At 33.5% G+C, this 22,456-nt stretch overlaps 1 protein-coding gene across 1 annotated transcript in view; it reads left to right on the forward strand.

Annotated features, from left to right (window-relative positions):
• SGCZ (sarcoglycan zeta) overlaps nt 1–22,456 on the forward strand; it is a 459,573-nt gene that overhangs the window by 318,950 nt on the left and 118,167 nt on the right. The window contains exon 3 of the mRNA XM_055335292.1: nt 20,841–20,928. Within this exon, the coding sequence (XP_055191267.1) occupies nt 20,841–20,928 (88 nt within the window). The remainder of the gene's footprint in view (nt 1–20,840; nt 20,929–22,456) is intronic.

Below are 22,456 nucleotides of genomic sequence, written 5' to 3' on the forward strand. Positions count from 1 at the left end.
TATTTGAAACAAAATATGAAAAGCTTTTATGAAAACATCATCAAATATTTATTCCACTTAAAGCTATTCTTCATTTTATTTTACCTTATAAAATGTTTATTATTTTTCATTTCCTGTTAGCAAAGAATACTTATTAAGGCAGAATTAAATATTTAAATGTCAACTAAATGTATATGAGAAAGTATGTTCTTTCTTGAGGGATACCCAGGAAAAATGTTTGAAGATCACTGACCTAGTCAAACCTCGGCTGCCTCCAGGGGTGTGGTATCTGCAGTCAGGTGGCCTTCTACTCATTAGACTTTATCTGTACATGCACTGGGGTTGTTGAAATTCACAGAATAATGTCATGACACCTTGTCCTCCAGGATTTTTGACTTTGACTTGATACTTGCTACAGTATCATCAGAAATTTCTCGGTCAGAGGGATCAATGACCCAAAGGCAATATATGTTATGGAGATCATCTGAAAGTTGAAACTGACTGTTTAGTTATGAGGGTGCATCAGAATCACCTTGTGAACTGTGTAAATACACAGGAGCTCCACATGATCTTCCAGGGTCTGCATATATTTCTAATGGAATATGTAATTGAGAAGTAACCAAAAATAGTATGAAGACAAGGAAGCCAATATGATTCTATTTCTGGAAATTTATCTTGAAGAAATACAGATTTGCACAATAATTACAGCATAAGAATATTTATACCAGAATTACTTAGAATAGCAAAAGGTGGATATCCTTTAATATCCAACAGTGGAATTATTGATTAAATTAATTTATTGTGATGAAAGATTTTTGAGCTATTGAAATCATATTCCCAAATAATGTTGATGTTTGACAGTCTTTACAGCATAATGTTATGGTAAAACCTTAAACTGATCTCCAATAGCTTAATTAACCCCATCATTATGAAAAGAAATAACAACATTTGTGACTGTATATTCGTAAAGAATATACAAGCACAAAATGTTCAGAATTGTGTTAATTATATAGAGTTGAATTATGTGTAATTATTTTAATACTCTTTTTACCTTATTTTTCATTCCCTATTAATATTGTATGAGCTATGCAAACCTGTAAATATACTTAACATATATACTCAATAATTTGAAATAAACATAGTTAATTATGCACATTCTGCTCATTGTAGTCAAATGTTACATTCTATTATTTAATATACTTCAAGCATTCAAATAGGAATGTTTATTATAAGAATATTTAATTGCATAACTACTGATTAAAGAATGAGCAAGAGGGGCACTTAGGTGACTAAATGAAGTGTCCGACTCTTAGTTTCACTTCAGGTGGTGACCTCATGGATGAAATCCAGCCCTGTGTTGGGCTCCATGCTCAGTGGGGAGTCTGCTTGAGATTCTCTCCCTCTGTCCCTTCCCCCACTCGTGTGTACTATCTCTGTCTCTAAAATAATTAAATAAATCTTTTAAAAAATGAACAAGAGTAACAAATGCAAATGTGCATACAGTTTTAATGTAATAGTCTTTGTTCTACAATTTCCTCACATCTAAAAACACACATATATAACCATAAAGAAAAATTCATTTATCTTATGATATTAAAAGCCAGTAATAAAATTAACAGGTTTTACAAATAATATACATCACTGATACTTGTTAAAAAAACTATTCCTAATCTTAATTATTAGGTCAAAAACGAATCATGAGAGACTATCCACAAATTTTTAATGAATGCAGTAATTTTGTACTGGATTATAGCAAATATTTTAAAGAAAGCCAGTTTTTTAACTTGAAATCTGGAAAGTCATGTACAACAATAATACCTAGCAAAATGAAAGGCAGTAGAGAAATATATATATATATATATAATTATATGTATTACATATATATATATGTAATTTCTATATGTATTATCTACACCAATCCCAGTATTGTGCTTTTTATTTTTGGCATTATATATTTTTTATTTTTGTCATTATATTTTAGCACTAAAATTTTATTTTTATTTTATTTTTTTTTTAAGATTTTATTCGTTTATTCAGAGGAGAGAGAGAGAGAGAGAGAGAGAGAGAGAGAGACAGAGACACAGGCCTTAGAAGGAGAAGCAGACACCATGCAGAGAGCCTGACGCAGGACTCGATCTAGGGTCTCCAGGATCACACCCTGGGCTGCAGGCGGCGCTAAAACGCTGCGCCACCGGGGCTGCCCATCACTAAAATTTTTAAAAATATCATAGTAGATATTAGCCACTGTAATTTTAGTCAGTTGGCAGAAATATGAACAATAAGTAAATTTCCCCAAACTTTCAAATAAAAGGAAATTAAGCTAAAACTTTATTTCATAGAAGTATAGAATTACATGTTTTTAAATGCTGACCAATTTTTGAAGAGACTAAAATTGTTTCCTAGCAACAGGTATAAAAAAAAGAGGAAGAGAAAATTCACACTTTCAACAGAGAATATGATGTAAATACAAAATGAATATGTAAATAAAAGCTGTGGAAGACTCTTAAATGTATACAACAATTAAAACGGAAATATTTTAGATCACTAAACCCATCCTCCTCACTATACAGAGAAGTAAAATGAGGCCCGGAAGAGCTTTTACAAATGTTCCATCTTTACAATCCCATTGCTCCTCATTAATCACCATGGCCTCCTTGAAGCAGCCGGAGTAAAGCAGTGGCAACAAAAAATCTGTCATAGCAGCAAGCAGTGAAGAAATTAACTGTATTATACATAACAGCATCATGAGACTATATGATTTCAGTAATGGAAGAACACAATGGAAATGGCTTAGTTGTTTAAACTGTCTATATCACATTATCTTTTTCCAGTTCATTATCACTTTTCCTATCAAAATATCAGCAAAACTCATCCTATAATATAGAATAGTAGCACTATTAGACAGACTGAATGAATAAAATATAATGGCAATGCTCATGTTCACTGTTCTTTTCCCATGAGCTTTTGCTCATTGATCTTATATTTATTTTGAGGTCCTTTATCATCTTATGAAATGTAATGTAACCTTCTCAGAACTACTTAGCATTGGAACTGTCACTTGATGGACACATTGTACTCCAGTGTGCATATTGTCAAGGATATTGCTTAGATCCATAGTATACTAAAAATTATCAAAATTACCTGGAAAATGGGAAAATGTTAATGGGGCATTTTCTAACACATTCATTAAATTTCAAATTAAATAAGAAAACAAAGGCATCTTAAGACAAAACATAAAGTGATATGCTCCATAAGCCTTTAAGGTCTAAGGACTCACTTAAACTCCTTTTTTTTTTTTTTTCTAAGTCCCTCCACACAAGCCATTTAGATACTCACTGAAAAAAACTCAGTCTAGATCTTCATAATGTCATTCAACATCTTCTCTACACCACTTTAAGGGACTGTGGTATAATAATCCCAGTGTTCTCTTCATGATCAGTGGTCTATGCCACAACTCTGTTACTGAGGTATACTTAATTCATTTCATTTTTAACTCATCTACTCAGACTTCATGAATTTTACTATCAGTTGCTTTGACCATAGACAACTGGAAGGGTTTCAAGTGACTCACATTTGCTTAAGATCCAAACTCAGTAGAATGGCCTATCAGTTCCCCCATGATTTCTTGACTCTTCACTAAGTTTCCTGTCACAGTTTTCTCTGTGACATAAAAATACATTTATTTCAGTTCTCCATTTTGTTGTTGTTGTTGTTGTTGTTGTTCTGGCTTTGCTTGGTCTCTTTCCACTACCACAAATGTTTTTCATTTTTTTCTTGGGTCCCTACATTCTCCTGGCTACTTTCTGCACATTATTTGGCATTCAGTGCAAACATTATGTCTTGAAGAAAACCTTCCTTAGCCATGTCCTTGTGTATTATTAGGTTAGTCGTTTTAGTACTCCCACAGGACTTGGTAAAACATTGTATTTTTTCCATCTTTTGTATTCGTGGTATTTTACTCATTTTCACTCATTGTATTTCTTCACTCTATTGCATTACTGTCTTACTCACCAAAATATAAGACCCTTACAGACTAGTACCATGCCTGTTATAATTATATGGCAATAGTCTCTGTCCCATGGTAATGGATCATATTTTGGTTCAATTTATAAAAACTGGCAGTATTTCAGACTTTTGCATTTTCTTTAGCCTGTTTCAAGAATTGAAAGACTAACAAGGACTAGATAGTATTAGCACTGGCCAAAATATAAATAAGACTGTTTGGTCTTTGAGTTTCAGCCACGTCTAGGAAAGAAATAATTGTTTAATCCTCTTTAAGAAAATAAATGGGGCAGGCACATATATAAATATGATATAAACCTAAAATGACTTAACAGAATATCAGAAGTGAGGCTCCTACTGCAGTGTCTTTGGTTTTCAGAATCATACTAGGTATTCAATCAAGGTTGGCACCCAAAGGGGTCAGATGAAGTAGCCTGGGACAGGGGTTTAGATAAATATATAGTGGTCCAACCTAATTCCAATATAGTCTTTCTGGCCTATCCATCCCTTCTGGGATATTCTGAGAGCTGTCTTAAAAGTGCCACTTAGAGGGCAGCCCGGGTGGCTCAATCGTTTATCGCTGCCTTCAGCCCAGGGTGTGATCCTGGAGACCCGGGATCGAGTCCCACTTCAGGCTCCCTGCACAGAGCTTGCTTCTCTCTCTGCCTGTGTCTCTGCCTCTCTCTCTCTCTCTCTCTCTCCCATGTCTCTCATGAATTAATACATAAAATCTTAAAAAAAAAAGTGCCACTTAGAATCAGACCCTTTGGTTAAGTTTTTATTTATTTTTATTTTACTTTTAAAAATTTATTTATTTATTAGAGAGAAAGAGAGCACAAGTGGGAGGGGCAGAGGGAGAGGGAGACCTCATAACCCTGAGCTGAAAGCAAGAGTTGGAAGCTTAATTAGCTGCACTACCCAGTGCCCCAAGGCTAAACTTTTTAACAATATGATGGTTTTGATGATTTGGGATAAGTAAGAAAGGTTTACTTATCTTAAGTTCCTAGGATTTAGAGACTGACATAAAAAATATCCTTTTCTTTTCTTATGGACATTGTCAGAGATAGGACACAAACATGAAAATACAAATCTTCACAGTAGTAGTATTAATGATTTTTTAAAATTATTTCAGAAGAGTAAAACATAGTACTCTGCCCTTCTGTGTTTTTTTCCTCATAAACTACTACACTGTCATTTGCGTTCTATAATTATTTTAAGAAAGTTTCAAAATGTCATTATTATTATTTTTACTATGTAGTGTTTAGGAGCACCACCAATTTCATTAGACACAGAGCACAATAATGAAAACAAAACAAAAGGAAAAAATATTCATGTTTTCATATGGAGCATTTCCCAAATGAATCCATCTTCTTATTCTTCAGGAAATGCTTATTTAAGAGAAAAATAGCTTTCATTTTTTAGCCTAGTGCATTTTTTAGACATTTTAAAATTATCATTGATTTGATGATGAAAATGGAGGTTCATTCAATTCATGGTTGATGGAATGGAATTTATATAGATTTCTACTAATTGATAACCATGTGATCATCCAAGGAATAATGTTGTTATATTTCAAATTCTCTGAAGAACTGTGTCCTATCATCTCTGTGAGTGCCTCTTTCATCATGTTTCAATTGATTAGAGTAGGACTAGGATACACATAATTTACTTATTTTGATTTCAATGTGTTCAATAATAACCCATCTTTCAGGAATATCTTTACCTTGAAAATTCAGTGATTTTTTTTAATATTACTTTTGCTTTCCCCTTCTGGGGGTTAACTGACTCCTCTGACAGTCTTAAAATTTCTTGTTGACTTTTAATATATTCTTTGTATTCTCTAAAGAAAGAATCTGTACCCCCATGAAACTGAATAATTTATTTGACAATTTGTGGAGACTGTTACTCTATCCTAGGGTGAATACTCAACTTGAAAAGGGTTTGATCATTCTTTATCACCCTTCAATTGCTGGTTTGGTATTCTTAGCATTGCATTTTGGTCAATATATTGACAAGTAAATTTAAGAAAAACTATAAAACATCTAGTCCAAATAGGCAGTTTATACTTGGCATTGAGCCAAGTGAGCCGATTGGATTTGCATTGTTTTACAGAGGGTGATAAAATTTTACGTTTAGCAAAACTTTTTAAGGGAGTAAACTCATTATAGACCTTCAGTTTCTAGATAGATAGATGATAGATGGTAGATGATGATGATAGATGATAGATAGATAGATAGATAGATAGATAGACAGATAGATTGATCCTATATGCCTCAACTTCCAAAGAAGTTACACTACATTAAGTCACCCTTTAATAACAAGAACATATATTATCAAAATATTTATTTACCTTAAAAATTTATTGAATCTATTTGTTTAGAGAAGGACTTTCTTCTTTAAATATTTTACTAAGTATCATTCTACTCATTTCAGTACCAGCTCAGTTAGCTAGCTATGTGTTAGAGAGGGGTGAGGGAATACATTTCTGCTTGAGCAAAGCATCTAATGGCTTAAGAACTTAGTGAAATTTGGGATGCCCAGGTGGCTCAGTGGTTGTGCATCTGCCTTCAGCTCAGAGCATGATCCCAGGGTCTCCAGATTGAGTCCCACATCGGGAGCCTGCTTTTCCCTCTGTGTATGTCTCTGCCTCTCTCACTGTGTCTCTCAGGAATAAATAAATAAAATATTTTAAAAAAAGAATTTAGTGAAGTTTCATTTTGTAAAATGTATCTTTGTTTTCTAAAGGAACATAGCTTGGTTTTTGCTTAAACATTTCTGTGGGCTTACTTCTATTCATGAGTCCTTTTTAATAAATCCAGTATAACTTTTACATATAGTGTAATTGGAATACTCCACGACAATCTGAAAATTGCATGTGTTTTGTAAAATGTGGTATTTCAAATTCATATACTGAAGGTTACATAAGGCTAAATGTCTTTTCATAACATAAATGCCTAAAGTATAGAAGGTAAGGTTTTAGCACACTCTGGAATCAAACACAAAGATGCAGCCAAGTATATGTCATGATGATGGTTAGGCTGCTTATTGAACATTTTGCAAGGTTAAAAGCCTGCTCTCTGCTTTTGCATTATAGTGCATTATTTAGAATGTCTAATGATTTTTAGATGTTAGGTTGCCAGCATGAAGAAGGCAAAGACATGTCACTGCAGTAGTTTCTATAAACTGACCTATTTCTCATTTATATCATGACTTACATAATTTTCACACTTGAAGATCACAAAAGTTTGTCTGAATTCCTGAACATGTGGAAACTAGTTTAATGCCTGTTTTCCCTGCTTGCATGTAAACTAATCATTGGCATATTGTATTGATCCAGTGAAACATTTATGTTATTTCATGTTATATTCTCATTATATTATAGTGAGTTCTCTGTAAGAACTCATTATCACAATACTTCGATGAATTTTGAATGCTGTTTATTACTTGATATCATCTCAGCACTTAGTTTATTTGGAGAAATAGTAAGCCTGTTGTTATAAATCTTCCTATCTTGTCTGTTAATTTACTGTACCTATAACCTCTAAATCTAGTGTTAATCTAGAACCTGTTAACTAACCTTGGTCATTTAGAATGTCAAGTGGATCTCTAAAAGAGTTAGTCAAGGGTTCAGAATTATCCTTTCGGTGTGGTTTTAACTTTGTTTTAATACATAATTAGAAGATTCCTGGGAGATTGGGGATGTAGACAGCATGTGTAGAAGGTTTCAGTGTACAGAGAATTAATGCACTGGTCCATATTTGTAATGAAATATGCCAGACTAATGATTAGTGGTGTAACTTGGTGTCCAGAAAAACTGAATTGAAATAAAAAATGTCCTTTTCTTCCTCATAAGAACATACGTACTTTTTAATTATTTCCATTATAATCTTCATATGTGGATAAGATAGTATTTTTCTAAAGTTATTTTAACAATATGTAAATGATTGCTTAATACTCATATTCACTGCTAGGATATAAGGTAATCCTTTCAAATATATAATGTGATCTAGTAATTAATGGCACTTTTTTTTTGAATAATACAACCTTACTGCTTTGGATGGTTTATATTTTAAAAGCCTAGCTCTGGGGCACCTGGGTGGCTCAGTAGGCTAAGCAGCTGATCCTTGGTATCAGCTCAGGTCATGACCTCAGTGTCATGAGATCAAGCCCCACATGGGACTCCACACTCAGCAAGGAGTCTGCTTCATTCCGTCTCCTCTGCTTCTGCCCCTCCCCCACTCATGCTCTCACTCTCTCTCTACAATAAATAAATCTTTTTTTTTTAATTTTTATTTATTTATGATAGTCACAGAGAGAGAGAGAAAGAGAGAGAGAGAGAGAGGCAGAGACACAGGCAGAGGGAGAAGCAGGCTCCATGCACCGGGAGCCCGACGTGGGATTCGATCCCGGGTCTCCAGGATCGCCCCCTGGGCCAAAGGCAGGCGCTAAACCTCTGCGCCACCCAGGGATCCCCAAATAAATCTTTTAAAAAATAAAAAAAAAAATAAAAGCCTAGGTTCAACCAAAATGTCTACAAGATTCTTATTTCAAACAGCTACCAAAAACCTCTGCCATTTCATTTAAAAGATATTGAAGGGCAGCCGGGGTGGCTCAGCAGTTTAGCGCCGCCTTCAGCCCAGGGCCTGATCCTGGAGACCCGGAATCGAGTCCCACGTTGGCTCCCTGCATGGAACCTGCCTCTCTCTCTGCCTGTGTCTCTGCCTCTCTCTCTCTCTCTCTCTCTCTCTCATGAATAAATAAATAAAATCTTAAAAAAAAGATATTAAAGGAAGTTATCTTTTTATTGGTCTTGAATATGTAAATATACCTATCTATCCTTATCTATGTCTATGTGTATTTAAATCTGGATTTCTGGTGTTGCTTGGTATCAATTTAAATTATCACAGCATTTATTATCTCCTGTTAAATATGTGCTTATGCATATTAACATGATTTACTTATGATGCATTATTTTTCTATTTATGCCTTATTCATTCCAAAAAGTATAATGAAAATAACAAAAATGTGCAAAACTGTAGCAACATAAAAACAATAATACCATAAAAAGCAGGATTGGACATTTATTTCTCAGACTTTGAAACGCCATATAAGATTCTGTTTATAAATTTTAGTGCCCAATTTAACATTGTGTTTAACTTTACAAACACTTAATATCCTTTTGGAAGAAGTACCATTTTAGTAAAAGCATAAATATTTTATGTTTTGCTCCTCTGTGAGTTTGCTTTTCAAATAGCATCTGTCTTTTATTTTTTTATGGAAAATAGAACAATTAAGAAAAACCGTAATACTTTTTACGTGTAAAAATGACTTCCAAAAATCCACAGATTTCATGTCATAAATTCTACACTTTAATAGAAAAAAATCCCTTTAGTCCAATGTTCACTAATATTAAATTGATTAATTTATTATAGAAAAAAATCCCTTTAGTCCAATGTTCACTAATATTAAATTGATTAATTTATTACATATGGAAGTTTTTAGCTGTTTCTATAGGCTTAATATAGATAACTTACTCAGCAAAATGTTTTCTAATTCTGTGATTTAAAAAATACTTTTTGAATAATGGATCAACTTTGAGACACCGATAAAGATTGCTTTCTTCAAGTATGAATTCCACTAATCTTTGTAGGAAATATTATTAAAATTTATTTTTAAGGATGACTAGCAACCAAAATGAACAGTATGTGCTCTGCTATTATCATATACAATGGATCATATAGTTGTTTATGACTTCACTGGTAATCTTGCAGTGTATAAACTCTGAATTTGCAAACATTAGTCCTTCACACAGAAGCACATACACACACATGCGTCCTTACTTTTTAGAAAGATCTGATGTTTCCAGATACTTGCTTGTCTAACTTCAGGTCATTCACCATTCTATCCTTAAAATAAGCATAGTTTATTTTACATTGATTTCTTCTCACCTCTCCTCTCTATACTTAAAGCTGCTTCTTTTTTTTTTAAAGATTTCATTTATTTATTCATCACACACACACACACACACACAGAAAGAGAGAGAGAGAGAGAGGCAGAGGGAGAAGCAGGCTCCATGCAGGGATCCTGATGTGGGACTCCGTCCCGAGACTCCAGGATCATGTCCTGGGCGGAAGGCAGGCGCTAAACCTCTGAGCCACCTAGGGATCCTGACTTTAAGCTTCTTTTGTATATTTTTGAATAATAAGCTTATTTTTTTATGTAAAAATGGTATATAATGAGAACTGTGACTTCTAGTAGATTTGTGGACTCTCTATCCTAAAATAAAGTCCCACACAACCTAGATGTATGTAATTGAATGTTTTCATTCATTAATAGAGAAACCATAAGTTAAAAAAAACAAAGAAAAAAGAGAATTGAAACGATAAGAGGCTGTGAAAAGTGAAATCAGAGTCTCCCATAATGATAATTAACTATACCTATAACTTCAAGCCATGGGAATTAAGAACCAGCTGAATAGCATAAGAAACATCAGGCCATTACAATTACAAATACTTTGTCCTTTGTGAATTTGTAAATGTTGTCCTGCCCTCTTGAATTCATATCATCCCAGATAGGCACAGTCCTCCAGTGTCTAGCAGGAGCAAATGCAAATCTTCTCCAGAAGGATACTTCCTTACTCCAGGCCCCTGGAAATTCTTATATGTTAACCATGGGCTAAACAACAAATGACAAAATCAAATGACAAAAAGACAAAAGAAACAACAAAATGACAAAAAAAAAAAAAAAAAAAAAAAAAAAACGGGAATGGGCCAACACAAGACAAATTCAACACAAATAATGATTCCCTAACTTAACTCTCTAAATTATTTCTGCAATTAGAATTTTCAGGTACAGAATATTGAAATACTATATATAATAATGTTTAGGAAACAACTGGAATAATAAGAGAGGAAATACAAACAACATGTCAAGTTAACACTATATTTAAAAATCATTCAAAGATAGAATTATTATGATATTAACATTATTTTGAAAACTCTTGGGTCCGTAGTTGCTATAACTTTAAGATCTGAAATCCATCAGAGATTCTTTAGGTCAGAAGTCAGTAAACTGTGTATGCAAATGTCTGCCTTTTTTTTTTAATGAGATTTTAGTGCAATACAGACATGTCCATCCATGTCTTTCTTGAGGCTACTTTTGAGCTACAGAAGCAGATCTGAATAGTTGCAACAGCGACTGTGTGATCTATAGAGTCTAAAGTATTCACTATGTGTCCCTTTAAGAAAAAGTTTGCTAATCTTTCCTCTAAATGAAACCATTTTGATTAATTACTACTAAGAAAAAAATACACTGTTAAATATCTCTGTTAAGTGTATCATTTAACGGATCCCTGGGTGGTGCAGTGGTTTAGCGCCTGCCTTTGGCCCAGGGCGCGATCCTGGAGACCCGGGATCGAGTCCCACGTCGGGCTCCTGGTGCATGGATCCTGCTTGTGTCTCTGCCCCTCTCTCTCTCTATCATAAACAAAAATTTTTTTTAAAAAGTGTATTAATTAACAAATCAATCTGTAGCATCATAATGTTCTGAAAGTTTATCAGTGTTATGAGAAATGCCAGTATGATTATTGAAGGAGAGGAATGTGGAGAAAATTTAAGACAGGGAGGGAGGGCACTGAGGTGGGGTGGCCTTGGGTGGACACACTGAGATGGTCACCTCCTTCTAGAAGAAAATGAAGGCTACTGTATCAGAACAGGCATATAAGACTTTCCAAAAAGTCTTATATCACTTCTGCCTGTATTTCCCTGACTACAACTTTGGTTGTATGGCCATACTATCTACAAGAAAGAATAGAAAACATTGCCTGACTGCTGTGTGCACAGGAAAAAAATGTCACGGGTTAGTGTTTCCCATGGAGGTTGGGAAGCAGAGGGCAAACACATCCTAATTTATAAATCTGTGGGTTAAACATAGGCTTGCCATGCTGTGGTGAATAGTTCAAAACTAATTTTTTTGAGACAGCTGCAATTTTCTGCTTGATCTATGGGTTCAGGCCACACTGTAAATATAGAAGCTTCTAGCAAGTAGTTCTCTATTCCTACACCTCAACCAAACAGATCCCATACTATTCAGTCATATGCAGATAAGTACCATGGTATCACTTGGGAGATTGTTAGGCATGAAGACTCTCAGGCTTCACCCCAATATGAATGTAGAAAGATCCTCAGATGATTTGTATGAGCATTGCAAAGTTCTAAGAATCAGGTTAGAGTAATTTCTTTAGTCCTGTCATGTGCTAATTGGTCTGACATATTCTAAATGTTCACTGACCACAGATGCTTAGGTTACCATTTTTATACAGCAAAAAAAGTATAATTAATTTCACATTTCTTCTAGCCCAAAAACGTGTTGTCATTAGATTTTCCTGTTAAGAGACCAAGGGAATAAAAAAGAGAGACCAAAGATTATTCCTTATATTATCTTAACATAAAAAAAAAAAATGTCAGAAGCTTGAAAGTGCTATTGTCCTTTGAAAAAGTAATCCCAAGGATACTTTCTACCATTTTATTTAGTTGACAAAGAAAAGATGAAAATTGCTATAGGTTTTCAAAGTAATGATTATACAGATTGAGTGAGGATTTATTCATATATATATATATATATACACACACATATATCTCTATATATGCATATATTTGCACAGTTGTCTTATCAAAGGTATAACCATAGTTAGCAAAATGTTTCAAAACATGGAAAATCATAGATAATCATACAATAACAATACATGCCATCTAAGGGTCAGTTTTTTGCTTAATATTCATATACATATTTTAACCATGTTCCTTTAGTAATTAATATGGATACTATATTAGTCTGGATTCTCCGGAGAGTCTATATATAGGTTTTTGTGGGATAACTCAAATACAAAAATTATCTACACAAAAATTATAACCTATTATAGGTTTTCTTTATCTTTCTCTCTAAAATATATGCATTATTATATTATATTATTTTATAATATTATGTATAATTATATATTTATTATAAGGAATTGGCCCACATAGTTATGGATGGTAAGAAGTCCCAGAATCTGCAGTAAAAAAGCTGTGGAGACCCAGGAGAACCAATGGTATAGTTCTAGTCCAAGTCTAAAGACCTGAGAACCAGAAGAGCTGATGGTATAAATTCTAGTCTGAGTTTGAGTCAGAAAGCAGAAGCCTGATGTCCCAGTTCAAAGACATTCAGGCACAAAGAACAAATTATCTTACCCATCTCTTTTGTTCTATTTAGGTCCTCGATGGATGTGAGGCGAATGCACATCGAGGCAGGCAATCTGCTTTATTCAGTCTACTAACTTTAATTTTAATCTCATTCAAAAAAATTTGACAGATACACCCAGAATAATGATATTTTAATAATAATATTAATAATAATATTTTAATAATGCCCTTCTTTAGTGCCAATTTCAAGCAAGGTAAAAGAAAAGCAATTTAATTGAGACAGACCACCTTGCTTAACTCTCTATTTTTTCCTCATCTTTTGCATTTATATAAGATAAAGTCTGTTTCATTTACCAGCACTTATGTAGCATACCCTGTAGTATTTCATTACAAAAAAAAGTAGGAAAGCTTTGTATTGTTCTTGTCCTGAAATACTTACTAATTCATCATTGGATAGTTCCATTTCTATAAGACTTAAATAGGTCCTTGTTCCATATAAATAAGTGATTTAAGAGAATTGATTCTCTTAATTTTTTAGGGCATATGAACCGGTTAAACAGAAGATACTTGCATATACTCTGAAGTTTCTTTCTGCCTGTCAGAGTGAGTACAATTTATATATTCTAGTGAGGCAACCCCCAGTCTCCTTTACCTCATCAACTGGGGGAGACGTCATTCAGGCTCTTGTCAGGCTGAGAGTGAACAAACAGGTTGGCACCCTCAAACTCCTGGGAAGGCAAAATCAGCCTGAAGAAACACTGAAAGAACACCTAAAAAGGCAAAGCAGGAACTCAACAAAGAGATGGAAAGAAGAAACTATTTCCCTGGTGCAGTGAATGTCACCTGAGAATTTAATGTCACCTGGTTAAAGCAACAGTGGCCTTTCATTGATATGGATCTTTATGAATTTAGGTAAAGATAATACATTTCCCTTTTAGGATACTGATTCAAGAAGCATTCATTTTCTAAGCCTATCCATGGATAAAGGTTGAGTTGGAACAATTTGAATGATAAGAAGTGGCAAGATTTCCGAAGGTTCCCTGTGAATGGACCTTGTGTGCAAAACTGCTCCCGGTGGCATTATTGCAAAGACACAGTCATCCATAGCAGTTGGGATAAGGTGTCCCTCAGGAGTATGTGGAGACTACTTTGTTTACTGTGTGGCTTTACAGAGGCAGGAAGGAGCTAGAAGAGCCATCCTAGAAGTCATAGGTCATTCTCACAAGATACTCCTTATAGTGACCTCCATGCCTTAATAATTTATAACAACAACAACAAAAAAAAACTAATGAAAATGATGCATTCTCAATGAAAGTATTGGAATAAAGTATTGTGCTTCTGTAGAAGCACAGAAAAGCGATTGGTGAATCTATGCTCTCTCCCCTCACTACTTCACATTCAGGTTAAGATGTGAGCCCTGAGAATTTGAGGAAGTTAATTTAACATCTGTAGGTAAGATTCCTTTTCATGGTCAATACTTCTACTTTGCATTCTGAAAGAAACAAAATTTCGAGTAATTGTTTTCTTAACCAAAAAATTAAAAAATTGCTTGTTTTTCAGCTTCCTAAGTGGATCAAATGCTTAGGGAAAGGGATGAAGTCTGCCTTGTGCAGAGATAATGACTGTAAATCACATCATAATGTGATAGGACTTGTTCCACATACATGGTTTTGTAGAAACCTTGCTGTGGGGGGGAAGAAAAGGTTGCAGGAGCTTGGTTAAGTTCTGTGTGGCCTGAACACAAATGCAGGCAAACCCAGGTAGCCCGAGTGCATTATATTGTAAATGTGTTCAGTTCAATTCATTCACTCAGCAGACATTTATTGAACATGAACTAGGTGCCAAGCAGGACACAAACTATGCTTTCAGAAGATTGCATGTGTAAAAGAAAATGACAACACACTGTGCTTTCAGGACAGTCCAGTCTAACGGAGGATATAAACAAAGGAACGATCAAAACAAAGCAAGGCAAAAATCTTGTGACAAGTACCGTGATAGACATCAACGCTGATTGAGAAACTGGTGAGTGGGAGGTGGATTTTAATTCTGGAAGAGCACGGATGCTTCACGAGCGATGTAACTGTGAGCTGGAACTTGAAAAATATCTATAATTTTGCCAATTATGGAGAAGTGGATAAGAATTTCAGGCATGGGGAACATAAGATGAGAAGGCACGGAAGTAGCATACTTTCAGAAACATGGGAAATTTGTGTCATTCTGTCTGGTGAAGGGTATGAAACTGAGCTAGAAAGCAGAATTGGATCATATTATAAATTAGTATCTCATATGTTAGGAATGTGATTTTTTTCTCCAAGCTGGGAATAAGGAATCAGTAAATGTTTTTAGTTTGTTTTGTTTTAATTCCAACATGCCAATGTCTTTAAAGATGTTTCAGAAAAATACCATTGGATGTGAAGAATTAATGTCAGGAGAATGTTGTCGTTGCAATGTGAGTTATGAGTCAGTTACAGGAATGGTCACACGAAAAACAAGAAAGGGATATTGAAGAGACAGTTCTAACATAGCTGATTGAATATTGAGGAAAAGCAAAATAGAGGATTTGGGGGGTGATATACGTTTATTGCAAATTTATATCATTTCTGTCAGTCAAGATGAGAAACTTCACCTGGTAAACCTCAGGCCAAACAGTATAAATTCGAGAATGACATGCCAAATTCATGCCATTTGCACCAAACACGATGGATCATTAATTATGTTCTCTCTCAGTATAGCAAGTAGGGAGACTCTCATAAGTGATACATTCTAAAATATGTGTATAGAAGGCAGTTCAGGGTCATATACTCTTGCTCTAGAACCTGAGAAAACAAAATGAGGTAACATGAACCAGACTCTTACTGAAACATGGATGATTGGCAGTGTGGAGCTCACGTCTTACATTCCAAGACAGTGTATGTGTCAGATTGTCCTTTTAGAGATTGCAGTGTTTAATTTTAAATCATGCTTTCTTCACTTATTTTTTAAACTTATTTTCACATTTTGATCTGACATTGTAGAAAGCCTAGAATTTAATCACCACCAAAGAGGCAGTGTCTCAGTGGTTGACAAGGGAGATTCTAGTTCAAATTGCTGGGTTCGAATACTTGGTCTGTCATTTATTACCTGTGTGATTTAGAGCAAGTGACTTATACTTTCTTTATGGAGGTTTATTCATTTACAAAACAGAAGTGATAGTAGCTGGTACTATTATTAGTAGAATACTATAATTACAGTGAGGAATAAATAATAAATTCAAACACTAATAGTTCCTTTAGCAAAGGCTAGCTACTAATCGAAGTATTTTGTGTATATTGTCTCATTAATTCCTTATAAAAAGCCCACAAATTCTGTATTATTACCCTATTTGCAGATGAAGGAATCACAGTACAGAGATGTTGAATGATTTGCCAACCCAAGAAGACTCACCATTTGAACTCAAACAGGGGATGCACTGTCTGTCTTGCAACCAGTTTAGTTTTTGATTCTTTCATGGGTGGTTTTATTTTAAGCAACTGACAATATGAGTTCATACCTGTAAAGTGTTTAGAATGGAGTCTGGTGTGAGGAAGCGCCAGTAGGTGCTAGCTGCTGCTCCTATGACAACTATATCTACAACTTAATAGGGGTGAAACGACGAGTATCTGAAGCTGAAATGCCTTCTATACATACAACACGTAATATATGTACAAAAAACTGATGTGAAGATCAGTAAAACTGATACTTTGTGAGAAAAGTCTCTATTACAGCAGCTTACCACTAGTAGCATTCTCTGGGTTTTTTCATTGTTTTTTTTTTCTTTTAATTTATGTGGTTATTGTCTAGCTTTATGTGGTAGGTTATGAACTCCAGAAGAAAAGAAAGTGGGTATCCCTTGTTTCTGTTGTTTTACCCAGTAACTAGCAAACAGCTGGACACACTGCAGGTAATCAGTAAATATTTAAGATAAGCAAATGAGAAGAAAAGAGTCTTTCTTTCTTTTCTTTCTTTTTTTTTTTTTACCGTAGTCACTTGCACTGCCTCTGACAAAAACATTGAAATAAGAAATATTGCATTATTTTTCTAAAACCATTAGTAAGGTTTCATTCAGGCCTTTGGCATAAAGAAGGTGTGCATGATGAAACATAAACGGGGGCTTTCAGGTCCCCTTCACGGTACCAGTTCTTTTCTCCCTAAGTCTCCAACATGCTTGTCTCAAGAGTAGCTAAGAAGGCAGAGGGGTTTCTGAGAGTTACAGCCAATATGCCAGGCAGCTCCAAATCACTGTGATATACCCACCGTAATACCTGCCATAAGAAATCTGTTGGTTTTGGAGAGCAGATATTTGAATCAAAATATGAAGCTTTTTATTTCTGCATAAAGATATTTATATTAGTATATTGTGCGGAATAATACACCACCTACTTACTTACCCTCACACAGAATTTAGTATGTCTTATTCCAGCTCCATCAGATGATACTACCGAATCAGCTTCTTTCCTTTGTCTTCGGCAAGAATAAACTCTAACAGAGTACTGCTAGGTTTCTTTTAATATCTGAAATTGGACCCCAGCTTTCAAAGTCTTGAAATACAAGAATGTTATGCCAAGGACTGTAAGGAGGGAATGTAGAGCAGAGAGTGGAAAGCAATGATTTCTTAGTGGAGATTGAGATGAACACAAGAAAGGAGATATAAAGCATTTGTAAATGTCACTTTTTTGGTACTAATTTTTACCTAAATGAAAAGTGCTTAGTATTAGATTTACAGATGGATAATGATTGTATCTTCTTTAGGTATTGCTATCATTTTTATCATGTGTTTTTTATCACATATGTATATTTTAATTAGTACAGGGTCATCCATAAGCCATTATTCTAAGCCCCAGAGATGTTATTGTACCGATATATAATGCAGAAAACGATACTGTGATTTTTCAGTGAAGATGATGAACTCACATGTGTTACATTTTGTTTAACAAAACTAATTGTTGTCTTTAAGTGTGTTTGTTTACTCATTCATTCATTCTTTCTTTCTCTTGTTTAATCTCTACCCCCAATTTGGGGCTCAAACTCATGACCCCAAGATCAAGAGTTACATGCTCTTGCATTTGAGCTAGCCAAGCACCCCAATAGTTACTTGTTTTGATGCAGCTCACCTAATTTTATTTTAACAAGTCGGTATAACATAATAATATATTAATGTCCATGTGACTACAGTATAGAGAATTGTTCATTACCCTGATAGGTACGTGATTCGAGTTTTAGTAAAAAGATTGCTACTTTTATCATAGTGAAGTTTAAATCTGGATATAAATATTAAATTCTGAAGGGAAATTTAATGGACTCATGTTAAGAGAAGGAATGAATGCCAAGGGGAGAACCTCATTTCTGTGGCTATGGTAAGAGAAAAGTAGATTGAAACATTATAAATAAAGACATATAATGATTAAACTTTCACTTCCAGCTCAAGTCTAACTCTCTACTAAGTCAGATGAAATTCTCATTGCCTTTTATAATGGACTATTCTCTCATCTTAAAATTTTAGTAAGGCAATAATTATTTTAATATACATACATTGTTTTGAAATTATGCAATGTTAAAGGTTATGCTTTTTTATGCTATAGTTCACAGAAATTGAGGCTTAGCAAAGCAAATAAAAGCATATACTGTCATCAACTTTTAAAAATCTAAACATTTATTACATATGTTATTTCATAAAAATTTAAAACAATCTGAATTAAATTTCAGTCAATATATTTTTATGGTATTTTGAACTACAAGCTACTTTATAGGCATCTGCTGTTTCTTCCTTTTACATTAATTTTATTTGATTCAAAACCCCTTTTTAAATGCATGAGTTACATGTAATTAATTCTACTAACATAAAATAGAATTTTTGTGTGCTTTTAAGAACCATGTTCCTTGTGCAATATCCTTACTGGCTATAATTGTATACAGTCCTTAGTCCATTGCCTATACTGTAACCAGAATTTGAACATATTGTTCGAAAGGAAAGATGGAATTAATTTAAAATAGGTTAGATATTTTCAAAGATGGATGTCTGTAGTATAGGAATATCTATGGAAAAAATGGACTAATAACATTTTTGGAAACTGTACAGATAACACTTTTGATTTGTAGCACAAGAAATGAATTATGGTAATAAACGTAGAGAATGAAATTAACTATAGTGGCTTTTGTCCAATCAGGTCTCACTTTACAGAATAAATGTATTCTTCAAAATGTGGAAAATTTATTTTAAAAAAATCAAATCTTAGTTTACACAGAATAGCAAAACTTACTTTAAAATAAAGCTCATGTGTGGATGTGTACGTGTGTGTGTGTGTGTGTGTGTGTATTTCTTTATTCAGTGCTTTGCATCTAGTCAGATGTGGTACAAATCAGCTTTAGGAAAAAGCCTATAAAGTCCGTCTGTGTATATCCAAATCACGAATCCTAATCATGAAAGTTTTTATGTGGTTTGTATATAAAAGCATTTGTGTGTTTACATTGACATAGAAGTGACATATCACCTAGGTGTAAGGATGGTATTGGGAGAGATTTTCATAGAATTTTATTACCTGGATTAAAAGCTCCATGAGGGCAGGTATTGTTCTCTTTTGATCACTGAACTGTCCCAAACCTCTAGGACATTACAGCATGCACAGTGAGCACTCAATAAATACTTGATGAAGGAATGGATGGACAGTTTGTAAATGATCACCCTCCTTATGTTATAGATCATAAAAATGAAAATTTAGGCAGCTGTAAGTTACTTGTCTTATGTAGTGGTGGCAAAAGGCCAATATGCAGGTTCCTAAGGCAGTGGGTATTATCATTCAATAAATTATTTCACTGTTAAATTAATGATAAAAGTAAACATATAGTCAAAGTTAAATATTCTAAATGAGAACTTCCAGGCAAACATCTTACATTCTTATATTCTATATACCCCCCTATAAAAACCATTCTGTGATTTACAGGGCATTTCCACATAAGGTAAATAAACAAGTTAATATCATTTATTATGAAAATTTACTTACCCACTTGGTAAATACCTAGTAAATTTTTCAGCAGTATGCTGAATAGTGAGGATATAATTGTATGCAGACGACTGCCATGGTCCCTGTCAAATGGACATTTCCTTTTGTGACATAAAAAAATAAAACTAAGTAAACACATACGTATGCAAGATAAATCTGCCTTGTGGTAAATGCTTTGAACAAAATAAATGGAGACTGGGAGTTTGGGGATTGAATGCATTTGTTGGGGAGGCAATTTTGATAAGATGACATTTAAGCTGGGATCTGAAAGTTGCAAATTCAACTTAAGAACGAACTTCCTCATTTGGGTAGGGTCTAAAACATCTCCATAGGTAGGCATATATTCCATTGGGAAATGGAGAAGGGAGGAGTTACTATCCTATACGTTGGATTTACAACAGTCGGTGGAATTGTCAATTACTGCATCAAATAGTTAATGTCCATTTTCTGAAGTGGAAACATCCCTACCCTGTCAAGTAGTCATTATGAAACACTCATATTGTTTTATATTGTTCAGTCAGTGTTTGGGATGTTAAAATAAATGCTTAATATAAAACAAGGAAATAGAATTTTGGTAATACCCAAATGCAGTATAGTTGTATATATTAAATTTGACTCTATTTCTATTTTTATTTGATTTCTTTATTTTATACATGTTTCCCAGGATAGTCCACTGGTCTTACAGTCTGACAGGAATGTAACAGTCAATGCAAGGAATCACATGGGGCAGTTAACTGGACAGCTGACAGTAGGTGAGTGCTTTGGGGTAAAGGTTGCTCAGACCATCTTACTCCATTTAAAACTTTGTGTGATTGTTTAAATTAGGGAAAGCAAAAGTATATTATTTCTCTAATATAAAGCTGGACATTCTTTTTCATCCCAACTATCTTGCATATGATTTTATTTTTCATAAGTTAATTATGGTTTCCTCTATTTGGTAGTTCTTACTCTTGTTAATATGTTAATATAAGACAATTATATATATTTTGTTGTTATTACTCTTGAATTATGAAATGCACCAGTTTCCTAACAAATATCTCCCTAGTGTATGTTAAGTTATAGTAAACAGCCTAAAACACATGAGATATAACATCATGTGTCTATGTATCTTTTGTTTTAGGTAAATAATTTTCTAGGAAATATTATCTGCTAATGTAAATTAGAAATGACTTATTAATTGAATATAATAAATCCTAACTTATCAATTACTTATAAAGTTGGTGTTGAGATTATTTATATTTTAAGATGTTTGGGCTTTAGAAGTTATAAATATGATAATGATAAAATATTAATGTTTTCTCATTATTGTCAAATATTAGTGACTCATATCACATGGCATTATTATTTGACTCCATTTTTATAAGAAAACAGACAAATAAAAAGTCAGTTTTAATTATGTAAAATAAATAACATATGTGATTTGTGTATAACTATCAAAATATCTTTAGAATACTGAACTTTTTTGTGGGGAAATTACCTAATATTGATAATATATGTGTGTATATAAAAGTATATTATAAATAGTAAATTACAATCTTGAGGAATGAGTTGTCCTTATCTTAATGAAAAATTAATGAGCACCTTAATACAAATATATGCTTCCAATAGTTCTTTTTAAATTACACAAGAACATGGCATGTGAACTGTGAGATTTATAAACATTAATTTGTGTCTACTTACTTTGTAGGTACATGAAACACTTTCAATATGCTATTTGCTTTAATGAAGCCAAAAATACAATTTATATTTTAGTATATATGTATTTCCAAAAAATATAATTCTACTTTATTTGTAATAACTCAATTTTATTTGATATAATGTTCACATCATAGAAGTTGGTCATTAGTCATCAAGAGTCAAATAGTGGAGGATAAAAATAAAAGGAGGATAAACTGCAAAGTTGAACAATAAATATCAAAGGGCAGAGTTAGTTTTGTTTTACTTTTCTTTTTTCTTTTCTTGGTAATCTCTCTCATTTAAATTTCAGTCACACTCAATCACGTTTGGGAAATCCAGAATAGCTGCTATGTGGGTCCTTTGGCATAATCATGATAAGAAGGTCCATAATGTCACACCTATAACATCATCTGAGTAAACCTTTAATACTATTCGGATATTAAATAATTGCAATGTCATTGTTCTAAATATTTACTTTTAAAATCTGCTTTAAGTCACAATCTTATGCTTCATCTAAAATTACGTATATCAAAAAAATAAAAAATAAAATCATGTATATCATTATAATTCTCCTTATTTAATGCTCAATAAATTTTGGAGAAT

This window comes from Nyctereutes procyonoides, unplaced genomic scaffold (genome assembly GCF_905146905.1).
Source record: "Nyctereutes procyonoides isolate TBG_1078 unplaced genomic scaffold, NYPRO_anot_genome, whole genome shotgun sequence".
NCBI classification, from domain to species: Eukaryota; Metazoa; Chordata; class Mammalia; order Carnivora; family Canidae; genus Nyctereutes; species Nyctereutes procyonoides.